The sequence below is a fragment of the Equus caballus genome, chromosome X (assembly GCF_041296265.1).
Source record: "Equus caballus isolate H_3958 breed thoroughbred chromosome X, TB-T2T, whole genome shotgun sequence".
In the NCBI taxonomy this organism is placed as follows: Eukaryota; Metazoa; Chordata; class Mammalia; order Perissodactyla; family Equidae; genus Equus; species Equus caballus.
Window position 1 is genome coordinate 11,107,585 of NC_091715.1, and position 13,215 is coordinate 11,120,799.

Below are 13,215 nucleotides of genomic sequence, written 5' to 3' on the forward strand. Positions count from 1 at the left end.
CAGTAATTAATGTTTTAGTATTTTATCTTATTTGGAAATGACCTAGTTATTCAATGAATTTCTCATCATTTAACTTAGTAAAACTCTAGTTTCAAGTTACCAAAGAGATTTGGAAAACTATTTTTAAGTGGACATAGTATAAAACAAAATCATTGCTGAAAAGTTCACCTGAAAACTTATCCCACTTAAATCTATCTAAATCACCTGCTCCCAAAAATTATGTTTAGACTATTCACAAAAACTTGATGAGACATTAGATAAAGTCAGCCATCATCCCAATCTATTCTTCTTGCTGACACATTTTTTAAAAGAGATAACATGAACTTATTTGAATAGTAAACACAGGTAGAATAAAAGTTGCATGTCTGGATTATATCTAATGTTGGTAACTCTGGAGACATGCCTATTTTAATTAAACCAACAAACTTACCTTTTATTTACCAAAGATTATCCCAGATCACATGAACTTGAGAAACATTTGGGTTAGTTTCTATATTTGAGCATTTTAGTAATACTTAGTTTGGTAAGTGCTTATTTTTCTTTAAGCCAATTAAATAGAGGTTTCACAAATTAATTTTGGCAATACCATCTGGATGTAGAAAAACATCACACATCTGTAACATACATCTATAGACACACACAAACATACAGATAGACACAAACAGGGACCTTATAGCTCTAGTTCTAAAATTTTAGCCATGAATCAGGTACAATAATACAAAACCCACTAGTTTATTAAAGACCAGTTGGATCCAACTTGTGTTTCTGCCAGCTGGAATAAGTTTACCTGCTCAGGTGGCTAAAGCTTGTTTACTAACATTTGTACTTTTAATTTTTTTTTTATTTGCCCAATTTCCAAATAGCTCCTTGTTTTCCTTCTGATGAGAATCATTTCCCTGAAGTTTGCATTTCAAAGAGTTAGCTAGCAGGTCCTTGAGAAGATGGGGTATAAAATTTACATTTCAAAGGAACAGAGAAAGTATCCAAGTGTTTTTCTAGTAGTTTTAGGATATATTTGCCTATTATCAGAGATCTAGAGTAATTACTATTAAATTTTTCTTAAGTGCAGGACAGTTCTGTTTCTAATGTCCTGATTTTTTACAATACCTACAAGTATTTTGAGGTGAATAAGGGAGGTTTGGGGATTGGTAAGGATAGGTGGACTTTGAATTGCTTCTGGAGCTGCATTTCTGGTTTTGTAAAGATTTTCAGGACAAAAACAGTTGCTTTTAATTCCTCAGAAGAATTGGATTGCAGCCTGAATGATATCAAGGGACTGACTTGCCCATCCAACTATACTTTCTTCAATTTGCTTTATATCAGGAACAAGATTGCCAACTAAGATGGAAATCAAATGATTTCTATGTTCTGGAGCTTCAGGGTTTAATGCAGTATGCCTTTAACAAGTCCATATCAAGTGTTCAACAAAGGCCTTTGAATGCTCTCCTTTTTCTGAGTGCACAATTCAATCTTACACCAATTCACCTTAGGGGGAAAAAACCCCTACGATTGCTTCTTTGAGCCACTGAACATTGGCCTTCAGCTGATCCATTTCCTGATCAGTTGTAGGAGTGCCTAGGAGAAATTCTGGTCATGTTTCTTCTGTGATGAGGGTTTTCCCCAGGGGGCTGTCTGGCTTGCAATATAATCGTAGGTGGGAAGAACACCCCGTAGCAGCCAGTCAGCGTCCCTGTGAGTGGGGACTGAATGGCCACTGATCTTTTTAACTCTTCTCTAAATTTGGTAGATATATTCTGAAAGTGGAAGTAAAAAGAGCTTTGTAATTTCATCTTGCTAAGGAAGTCCTTAAGGCTAGCCGCCATACTCCTTCGTGGCCTCCTCTCAATTTGGTCTTTCCATAGATACCAGTAAGACAATTGTTTAGGATGAGAGCTCCCTAAAAATTTTTCAGACACAGAATTTTTTCCAATTCAAAGGATCCATCGTCTGGCCGTTGACAAGTAGGGTCTTATATTAATCTCAATAGCAACTCAAACCAATAAGCCTTTTTTATGGCTTAACCATGAATGCAAGGGGTGTCCCAAAAGAGGGTACAAAATATGCAGCCCTCACAAGATCTAGAAAGTTTACTCTGAGAGTTAGCCTAAGAAAGCAAAGACCTTCATTGTCACAGGCAGTAAGAATGGTGTAGTGAAGATGGTCTCCAGTTACCCACAAGAATGTGAGATGCCTCTAGTGAAAGACCTGCTAATCCAGTAGTGCCGGGCAGGCACTACTGGAATGAGACTTCTCCAGCACTAACAAGACAACAAAGGTTGAGATGACAAAGGCTTCTTATGGACCAGGGCCCTTATGACAAACTCCCATGAGAGCTGGCATGGTCGGACACAGAATGCTCCTTGTCACTTTGTGTCTGAGATCCCCAGCCTATTTGGCTGGCCACCAGATACATGCAGACATACATGCATCCTCCAGTTTTCAGAGACCAGGGAATATTCTCATTGGTCATAAAGCCAAGCTCTCAAAACGTAGAACAAGACAAAAGGGAAACCTCATCTGGCCTATGGTTCTCCTCATGACAAATGACACAAAAGAAATCAATGACCATCTCTGGGAAGAAAAAGGATCAATAGAAAACAAGGATACTCATAACAAAAATCGCTACTAAAGTCACTATACCCAAAGAATTACTTCACATAAATATTGTCTTCTGCTAATCTAGATTTGGAAAGGAAGGGACAAGGTGAAACTTCTACCTCCTTCTCTTGACCTGGCACTAGAGTAAGGTCCAGGAGAACTGACTTTGGTAAGAGTTCTTACCCTTCCCAGGCTTCTGCTAGTTTTCCAGGATTCCATTTGCAGATGCCCAAGCAAGTATGGTGTCTCAGCAGGTCCCATAGTAGGTTGCCAAACCGTAGGGTAGGAAAAATAATTTTTCCCTTTACCCTTCTCAGTTCATGGCTGAGGCCCCCACCTTCTGGTAATCAAAGACAGATTAACAAGAGAAAAACAAACAGAAGTTTAATAACATGTATACCTCCTGTATACATGGGAGAGACCCAGAAAAACTAAGTGACTGCCCGAAATGCCCTAAGTCACCACCTTAAATACCATCTCCAGCTAAAGACAAAAGAAGATGTTGGGGTGAGGGGAAGTTATGGGAGGTGACCAGGCAAAGCACAGTAAACAAGGGTAAGGTTGTTATGCAGATTTAAGCCCTGCCTTCTCCATTGATGAGAGTTTCTAGAGATTTAGAGTCATCCTCCTCTTCTCCTCTTCCTGCTACAGAGATGGAGACACCCTTAGAAATGGGGATTTCCCTTGCAAATGTGAATGTCTCTTACAAAAGGATAATGTCTGCTGTTTCCTAAAAATAATCACTCAAGATAATCCTTATGCCAAAGAGGCGTATTTTGGGGTGGTATATTCTGCTCCCCTTCAAAGATAAATATACACTGAGCTGCTACCTTATGTGTATCTAGGGGGAGGAATGAGTACTTTCACTTCTGTTAACATATACTTCTGTGTTTAACATTTTTCAGTTTATATTTTACTTTTATGAAAAAAAGTCATTAAAAATTTTAAGTTATGTTTCCTTTGGATTTTCATAGGTTAAGATGCCATATCGTTGAGAGCAGTAAACCAACCACTCTTACATTAAAAGACAACGCTTTTAACATATCAGATAAAACCAGTGCAGATATATATCTACAAGTAAGTGTTCTTTCTTCCTAACTAAAACAAAGTTGTTAATGCTAACCAACGTTAGAAATCCATTTTTTCCCACTGACTTAAGGAAGCCCTTTGGCATAGACACAACAGAAATACTCTCTTCTTCGTTAAGGGAAGTGAAATCAGAAATGGTAAGCGGTGAGTTACTTTTGGAGATATACTGACTTTTTAGCAGCTCTGGCCATTTTAATTTGGACTAGGGACAATATAACAAAGCACATGATGGGTTGGGGAGTATCAAAGAATTCAATCTCATAGAAAAGATACCATGTAGGGTGTTTAAGTTTGAAACAGACTGAGGGGCTCTCTTTCTGAGTAGTGGGTTTTGGTACCTCCAGGAAGTGGTTGCTTTGCTCCTTTCTCAACTAGAAAATTAGACCTTTTTAAAATGAGAGAAGGAGATACATGTCTCTTCACCAAACAAATCTAATTCCTTGTTGCATTCCAGCTCTCTGCCTTTCAGAGTAGATGGACCCATCCCGTAAATGTTTGGATTTCTAATATTCCTGTTTGTGGGATTTCTAATATTCCTGTTTGTCATTTACATGATTAATACACTGTTTTATTGATACAAATCTTTCATCCTTTTTTCCCTCTTTAGCTCAATCGTTTACTAGAAAGTAATAGGAAGCTTGAAGACCAAGTTCAGCGTTGTATCTGGTTCCAGCAGCTGATGCTTTCCTTAACAGTTATCTTGCTTGCTTTTGTCGCCTCTTTCTTTTATTTGTTGTACAGTTAAAGAAGTGGTGCTCGGTAGGAAACATGGCTCTTTCATTCGTTAGTTGGAAAAAGTAAGACCCAGAACTTCTCCACCGTGCTACTAAGAGTGTCACACATCTCTGCTTCCTAAAAGGAAATGTGCAATGGAAGAGATACATGTCTTGAAAATAAACTGTTAGAATAAGGAAACACTGAAGAAATTGATTATAAGAGACTATGGCTAGTTAGTAAAGTAAGAAAAGGCATATTTGTTGTGTAAACTAATAGTTTGGATATAATTTATTTTTTCCTTTTGAATTGAATACCTTTAAAGCTTAAGTTTTATTGTGTATAAACATTAGCTGAACTGAAAAGTATAAGTAACTTGCTTTGTTGCAGCCAAAAAATGTAATCTGCTTTTTTTATAACAGAATTATTATAGCTGAGCCAACTTATTAGCTTTTCTATACTATGTATATAGAACATGTATATTGAAAAAAACATACAGAGTAATTTCTGTAATAATGACTTTGTATTTTGGAGAATTACTTCCAGATGCTAGTTAATATTCTCTTGGAATGTAAAACTATTTAATGCCAAACCACCTTTAGCCTTTGTTTCTTATCTTTCTTCCTTAACAGCCTGCCTTTTATTAATCTCGGACTTTTTTATGAACACACTCATTTAGATAGAATTTGGGAAACTAAGTTTGGTTGGATTTTCTTTGAATTGTTAGTGATATCTAGAAGGAAAATCTCTTCAGTCCCAGTGTCCAGTCTTTTTTATGCAGGTTCATGTTGCCACTATGGCTGGACACTGACCCTTTTGCATCATTTATTGTAAAGGCCTGATCTTCCATTGCACCATCTTCACTTTCTTTTCTAAGTGAAAGGAGATAAAATTTTTTGAAAAGTTACTTTTTGAAATGCATAGCAGAATATTTCGTTTGTATTTCCATTCCTTGTTAAAATCAGCCATGAGAAGGAAATTTGACAAAAGACTGGAGTGTCAGTAAGGGTGGAAAAAAAAAGAAAAATTGAAACTCGTGTAACTCGTGTCAGTTCTCCATTCAAGAGTGAAAAATATAACTCATGATCAACTGTAAAACCTTCAGACCAGGGCTAAGGGACTTGCTTGATACTCTGCCCTTGTCACAGTAACACTGAGGATGATTCCTAAATTGAAACACTTTGCAGGAGCAGAGGCTAATGAAATTAGTTTGTTTTCTTCATTAATATGACCAGTTTCAGTCTGTGTTTGTTCACATGTAAATCTACTTTATATGCAAGGAAAAACAGTATGCCTGTAAAATAAATTTTGAGTTTTGATTGAGCCATGTTTGGAGATTTTTTTTATTCTGAGGTTCATTGTTGGCGGCTTTCATCTTGGGAAGTTGATTCCAAAATTGAGTTGTGAACAATGATATAATAGAGTCCCTTCAAAACTGGCATAGGAAATAAAACCTTAAAAGGACACTGGTCTGATACGTTGTCTTAATTTGGGTTTTTCTGTTTCAGTTTGCCAACTCCAGCCGTGAAAGTGACTGCAGTCCACCCTAAGTACTGTCCATAGTACCTCCCTGTGTGTGTGCACAGTGGTTTCCCCTTCTGTGTTAGATTCCTGGCTTTAATATAATCTAATCCCAAAGCATTTGTGTATGTTTTTTGTTCCTCGGCAAATAAATGAGGAAATAATTAGTCAAAATTGGAAATGTATTGTCCTAACAGTGTCCCTTTAATGTTTCATATGAAAATTATGTTGACTCACTAAAATGTTCTTCCCTAATCTCTGGCCAGTTGAATTTACTAACATTTCTTCTTAACATTTGTTTGTCTGTTAAATGTGACTAAGTGAAATTATTGAAAATTAACTATAAAATCAAAGGCATCTAAACTTTTGTACTTGTCTTGCTTAGTCACATGTATTTACATTTGACTTTATTCTGTCTTCATTTGATTTTATTTAATCACGTTTGTATGGTTATTATTTTTGGTACTTTATATTAATAATTTTATTTTTAATCATATCATTACCTGTTCATGACCAAATTACCAAGGACCAACATTTAGATTTAGATTGTTTTCACTTGGGAATGGAAATTAGTAGATTTCCCATGAAAACATTAATGAAATATCATTAGCTTGATCTGCAGGTAGCCTAAAAATGAAATTACTGGAAACCTAGCCTCAAATTTCATAGTAATACCATAACTGTTTTTATATCTTGCCACTAAGTTTGACTGAATTTAATAGCACTTTATTGTACAATTGCAAAGATATATTCCTAGAATTGTTGCCAGTGTAATTTCTCTAATGTTCTGGTGCTTTTCATATATTTTCAGTATTTTTATTACTATATTGGTATTTTCTTTGTATAAATTGATCAAAAGAACATGTTTTCTATTTTAATATGTTTTAGAAAAGTAATTACATTTATGAAATAAATATCATCAGGAAAAACCTCTGGTCTCTAATTGATAAAGCATCTTAAAATCAATGTTCAGGCTCACTCTGACCTTTTAAAGATCACATGAATTTCTTTTGGACCTGCTTTGCATTTTTATAAGGACAGTGCCGCAAGCTTCCAAAGATGCAATTGTGTTATCAGGTGAACCTGACCTTAGTGTGTCCCATTTCTCCTTGACCACCATCAGGGTCTGGCTGCTCTTCAGTGGAGCTCTCGGTCTTCCCCAGACTTAGCAGTGGACTTGCTGTCACAACTGGGGGCTCCATCATGGAACCTAACGCTAGAGCTGCTCCGTGTGCCCACGAAACCTAATACCCACACAGCTTCCTGCCTGACGAGAACCAGCAGGAAGCAGGATGACGAGAAGTCCTACCTGGCTGCCAGGCATATGGAAGGTAGTCCATGCTAGGAGGCACGGGAGCACAGGGTGTGGGTGTGGTTGGGGAGGGGTTCTGGGGATTGTCGGTGTGGTCCCCTCGCTACTGGAAGACACAACTCCCAAATGGCAGCTACCACTTCATAAAAACATAATGAAAAGGACAAGTCCATCTTCTAAACTGAAAAAGAGGTGGAGACACAAAACCATCAGAAATTCAAAACATAACTACAAAGACAGAACAGGAACCTGCCAAGAAGCACCACACCCTACCCAGGACTGTGAGGGCGTGGTCTCCTTTCCTAAAAGACAATTAATTTTCTGGGAAACAGCAGAGCTCCTGTGGGGTAATCTCCAGCCAGGAAAAGATGGGTTACTTTACATCAATCTTCAGTTCTGGCTCCCTGAATTTTCACCAGCAACTCGACATTTCCTGATATCAGAGCAACGTGGGCCCCACAAGCATAGGGCTCCCCTTCTCTCCCTGGCCCAAGAGGACAGAATGGAAGTCCTCTTCCATTCCACACAGAAGTTTCTCTCTTCCAACTGAGGCGGTAGTGGTTAGGAGTGAGGGCTCTGACATAACACTGCCTGGGTTCGAGTGCCCTCTCTGCCAGTTTCTACCTGCGTGACTTGGGGATCATAATCGACTTCTTTCAACCTCAGTTTCCTCATCCCTAAGTGAGTCTGATAATCACAGTACTACTTCACAAGGTTAGTCTGAGAGTGAGGAAGTGATGCATTTCAAGCAGCCCGGAGAGGCCGGCCTTGTTTCGCTGATGTTGCCTCTGCCGCCTGCCATTCCAGCTTCCTGGAACTCTTCACACTTGAGTTGATCTTCCTGAATATCCCACCTCATTCAAAGCCAAAGGTCAGTTCTCCAAACTTTTCCCTGCTTTGTACCCCTAGCCTTGCCTTCTTGGCACCTCACTCTTAATTCTGGTGCTCAGATCGGTGGATGCACCTAGAAGGCCAGTGATGCTCGGCTGCCTTGAATCTTGTGAAGGAGTATCCCTGCCAATCTGAGGAAGACTTGGCCAGATATTTCCTTCCATCGTTGCCCGCACACTCCTTCAAAACACAATATGCACACACATACACAGAGAATTAATCTTGCAATATTCCACCCATAAAAGTTTCCCGTTAAATTTGTAACAATTTGATAAAAATATGACATAGGATCTTTCACATATTCATAATAATTTTGTCCTTACATTGCATAAAATTACCTCCCTGTGATGTCCAAAGATTCTCTTCCCTACCCCACTCATGTCCCCTGCCATGCTAAGTAGGACTAATCACTTGACATGTTAAAGTATTTGAGACAATTGGTTCAACTGCCAAGAACACAGAGGAACATCTCCCTGGCCCGTAGGGGCAAGATATGTGCACATTTTCACATCTTCCTAGAGGGAGAATTTGAGTAGTGAGTGGTCCTTGAAATTCTACCAATTTGTTCATGCTCCTTTGACCTAAATGGTCTGGGAATACATCATAAGATCTTGTGTTTTACAGATAAGGAAACCGAGGACCCAAGACGTAATTCTCTTTCCCAAGGTCACATGGCTAGTTGGTTTCAGAGCCAAGAGCTGAACTAGTCTCCCAAGTCCAATGCTTTGTTACAACTACCCAGAACTGCCACATCTGAGTAATAGGTTAAAATGTTGAAAGGACAAGTCTGAGAGCTTTGCCTTCACTAAACAGCAGGAGAGGAAGAGAAGATAGAGTACTTAAGGAGAAGCAGAGGTGACAAAACACAATAGCACTCAAGACCTTTGGCTGGAAAAGTAAGTTTCTTGATATTCTAACATACAGACAGACCATACTTTGAGAAAGGATCGAAACGTAAGGGTTAATGTAGTGTTTATTTGATGGAGGGTTTTTGTGTGCGGCATCACCCTTCTGAGAGGTTTATCCACCACTGTGTAGAAGGGCATCTAATAGGGTATGTTGCCACTAGTTGTCTCTGCCATAGTCTAGTGACCTCAAGGAGTCATATGTTTAATAAAATCAGAGCATTTAAGTTTTCTATTGCCATGTAACAAACTACTACAAACTTAGCATCTTAACACAAATTATCTCAGTTTGTGTGGGTTGAACCCGGCACAGCGTAGCTGGGTTCTCTGCTCAAGATCCCACAAGACTAAAATCAAGCTGTCAGCCAATTGCATCCTCCCTGGAGGCTCAACTGGATAAAGATCCACTTCCAAGTGACCTCAGGTTGTTGGCAGAATTCCTTTCCTTGTGGCTATAGGACTGAGGTCCTCAATTTCTTGCTGGCCATTAGCTCTCAGCTCCTAGAGGTCACTCCTAGGTCTTTGCTATGTGGTCCCCTCCATAAGCAGTTCACAACATAGCTGTTCCCACTTCAAATCTTTCCTTTCAGAAAGGGCCCAGTTCTATTTAAGGGCTCACCTGATTAGGTCAGGCCCACCCAGGACAATCTCCCTTCTGATGAACTCAAAAGTAACTGATTAGGAACCTTAATTACATCTGCAAAATCCCTTCTGCTCTATAAGCTAACCTAAATCATATGAGTGCTGTGCCATCACATTCACTAGACCTGGCCCCCACTCAAAGGGAGAGGGTTATGTAGGGTATGTGTTAGGTAGGACCTGCAAACTCATCCAATCTGGTCCCCCCATTTTACAGACCAGGAAATAGAGGGTAGGAAAGCTGAACCCAACCTTACCCAGTCTAATTGACTGCTTTGAATTCACAGATGTCTTGCACATAGGAAATAGACTAGAACTTCTATGTTAGGCACCAAATTACAGGCATGGGGACAGTATGTCTCTATTCCAGTTGGCTTTCTCCAATCTCATAGCTTCAGCACACTCAAGTATTCAAACCTTTATAAATAAACTGTTAAGGAAAAGTATGTGGGGCCAGCCTGGTGGCACAGCGGTTAAGTTCGCACATTCTACTTTGGCAGCCCGGGGTTCACTGGTTCAGATCTCGGGTGCAGATCTACGCACTGCTTGCTTATCAAGCCATGCTGTGGCAGGCGTCCCACATATAAAACAGAGGAATATGGGCACGGATGTTAGCTCAGGGCCAATCTTCCTCAGCAAAAAGAGGAGGATTGGCGGCGGATGTTAGCTGGGGCTAATCTTCCTCAAAAAAAAAAAAAGGTATGTCACCAGTATTTTAAACACCTATTCAAACATAAAAAACATTCTAGAAACATTCTCACCATGAGTTCATGTGCTTGGACAAAGGGGACTTCCAGTAATTGTGTGCTTTTGTAAACAAAGCTCTAGTGAAAAACAGTTTAACTTTCCCTTTTCTTTCAGAATAATCCATTCACTTCAGTTAACTTAGTTTAATTGGACATAAATATGTTCTGTGAAGGTTGTTACATGAAAAGGTTAAAACTGTAAGAAAAGAAAGACTCCTTTTCTTACAGAACCTTGCGTCATGATTCGCAGCATTTATACTGTCCAGTTCACTTTGGATCAAATTCCAGTGCCTTCATTTCTATTATTCCAGAAAGTCCCCTGCACATTTTCAGGTCATTCTAGAGTTCTGCATGTATATATGCATTGAAAAATCTCTCTAGTTTTGGGAAGTAACCTAAAACTGTCCTGCATGGACTTGCTATTGCCCCACAAATTCAGACACTATTTCACCTTCTCCCTATGTATTTACATATTCTCATTTCTGACTGCACGAAACTTCAAAACTCCTAATATTATGCCTGTCCCCTTTTCTAGGATCTGGGACTATAGCAAACTAAGAGGTGAATCATTCCAATACTCCTCTCTTTTACTGCTCCCAGCCTTCACTCTAACACTTTCATACAGATTCACTCAGCTAAACGTATTATTTGCAGTTCAACTCGCCCTGAACTGCCTTTGCCCACTAACGTGTAAATGTGCTTGAGCAACTTGAGTCAAATATCAAATCGCTGTTCTCAGTCATAAAGGAAATGTCAAAAATGTGCTTTTGGGTACTTTTCCAATATTCTAACCCTGTGACTCCAGCTACTTCCTTTTATGGGGGTGGAGAGGCAGGAGTTTATTATTACAAGCAATAACAATAGTATGACACAGTCTAGCAAAATTTGGTAATTTTTTTTTAATGTGGCTGCACTGATAAGTTGCTAAAAAGGAAAGGTAAAAAGAAACTGATGTCAAAAGCAAAGCTTCCTTGCAAATCCAGTATTTACTGCTCTGGGATGTCTTAAACCGATTAAGATCTTAGTCATTGAAGGTGGAGGTATGTCTTATAGAGGAGTTATATTCTAAAGTCAGTGCTTAGGGCAGAATTGAGTATAGTCAGAATTTCCCTAGAAAATTCATTAGGAAAGTCTTGCAATAGAGATGGACATAGTAACCCATATCTTGGTGAATCCAAACCTTCTTTTTAACACCAGATAAAGTGTTTGGTTTGCTTTTATTTATCTTGGGGGGGCGGTTCATAGGATACAATAAATACATGTATTGTGTCTTTAAAACTAGAATCACCATCAGCAAGATTCTCTTAAGAGGCACAAGGGAATTGAGAATGAATGAGAAAAAGAAAAAGTTACATTTACCATTCTATACATATTGAGTGGAATAGACCCTCTTTACTCTAAGAGTTGAAGGCCAGATATAAGTGAGGTTGCTCACATAGTTAAGGCCAAAATCAGAACTGAAATCTGATCTTCCTCTTAGATAAACCTCTTTAGGAAGGCTTCTTACCACACCTCCACTTGCATCTAGCTCCCTGTCGTCTCACTCCATTCTAGTGTCTATTCCCATCACTCTAGCAAAACAGTACTTGCTAAGGTCCAGTAATGATTTCCTTGTCACTTTATCCAGTGGACTTGCTTCTACCTGAATCTGAAGTAAGTTCTTGCAGCAGCATTTGGCTATTCCAACCACAAGGTTTCTGAGGCAACTCCTGCTTTTCTTCTCTCACTGACACTCTTTAGTGTCCTCTACTGGCTCATCTTCCTCCACCAAGTCTTTAAGATGTTAAAGTTAGAACTGGGCTCTCTCCTTTCTTTCCTTGGGGGATCTCCTCTACACCCAGGGCTGCAATTAGCATCAGTCAGCTATTAACCGTTGGTTATTCTAACCAGAATTCCCATTCTAAGTCTAGATGTATATATCCACCATGAACTCAACAGTTCCAAGTGTCCATCACAAAATGTCAAAAACAACTCATGATCTACCACCAGACCTGGTCTTCCAGTCCCCATCTCAATGGATAGCACCATTCTCCATCCATTTACACCAGCTAGAAACCTGACCTTCATCCACAGCACCTCCCCTCTCCACTTCTCTCCCTCTCCGCTGCCACCTCCCTTCTTCAATCCACAGCATCTCTCACCTGGACTTCTGCAATAATCTCAGGCAGTGTCTGGGCATCCCCTTTGACTCTCTGCAATCTTTTCTCTATATTGCATTCAGGAATATTTAAGAACCATTGAAAATGTGCAACCTATCATATAACTCACCAGATTAAAACCTTCAAGTGGCTTCCATGGCTCTTAGCCCAAGATTAAATTCCCATAGGCCTACCAGCCCCTGAATGATCTGGCCCTTGCCTACCTTCCTGGCCTTATTTTCCCCCTCTCTCCCTCTTTATGATCTGGTCCCATCTCTCTACCTGGAATTCTCCTCCATCCCACCCTTCCACCTTCACCTCTTCATGGTGGCTCTCAGCTCATCATTCACTCAGGAAAGCTACCTCTCTGCCCACTCTTACTACTTTTATTCAACACAGTATTGGAAGCCCTAGCCAGAGCAATTAGGCAAGAAAAAGAAACAAAAGGCATCCAAATTGGAAAGGAATAGATAAAACTGTCACTATTTGCAGATATGATATTATATATAGAAAACCCTAAGGACTCCACAGAAAAACCCGTTAGAACTAATAAATGAATTCAGTAAAGTTGCAGGATACAAAATCAATGTATAAAAATCTATTGCATTTCTATACACTAATAACAAACTATCAGAAATAGAAATTAAGAAAACAATCCCATT

General features: G+C 39.3%; 1 protein-coding gene and 1 long non-coding RNA gene across 4 annotated transcripts in view; both read left to right on the plus strand.

Moving 5' to 3' along the window:
• MOSPD2 (motile sperm domain containing 2) overlaps positions 1 to 6,851 on the plus strand; it is a 60,328-nt gene extending 53,477 nt beyond the window's left edge. For 2 of the 3 annotated variants that reach the window (XM_001917193.6, XM_070256946.1), the window contains 2 exons: positions 3,573 to 3,675; positions 4,295 to 6,851. In XM_001917193.6, coding sequence (XP_001917228.1) covers positions 3,573 to 3,675; positions 4,295 to 4,432 — 241 coding nt within the window. In that variant the 3' untranslated portion in view covers positions 4,433 to 6,851. The remainder of the gene's footprint in view (positions 1 to 3,572; positions 3,676 to 4,294) is intronic. The other variant, XM_005614002.4, reaches the window with a different exon arrangement.
• A 194-nt stretch (positions 6,852 to 7,045) lies between these two features.
• LOC138921752 (uncharacterized) overlaps positions 7,046 to 13,215 on the plus strand; it is a 44,030-nt gene continuing 37,860 nt past the window's right edge. Inside the window, exon 1 of the long non-coding RNA XR_011434602.1 lies at positions 7,046 to 7,253. This is a non-coding gene — a long non-coding RNA (uncharacterized lncRNA). The remainder of the gene's footprint in view (positions 7,254 to 13,215) is intronic.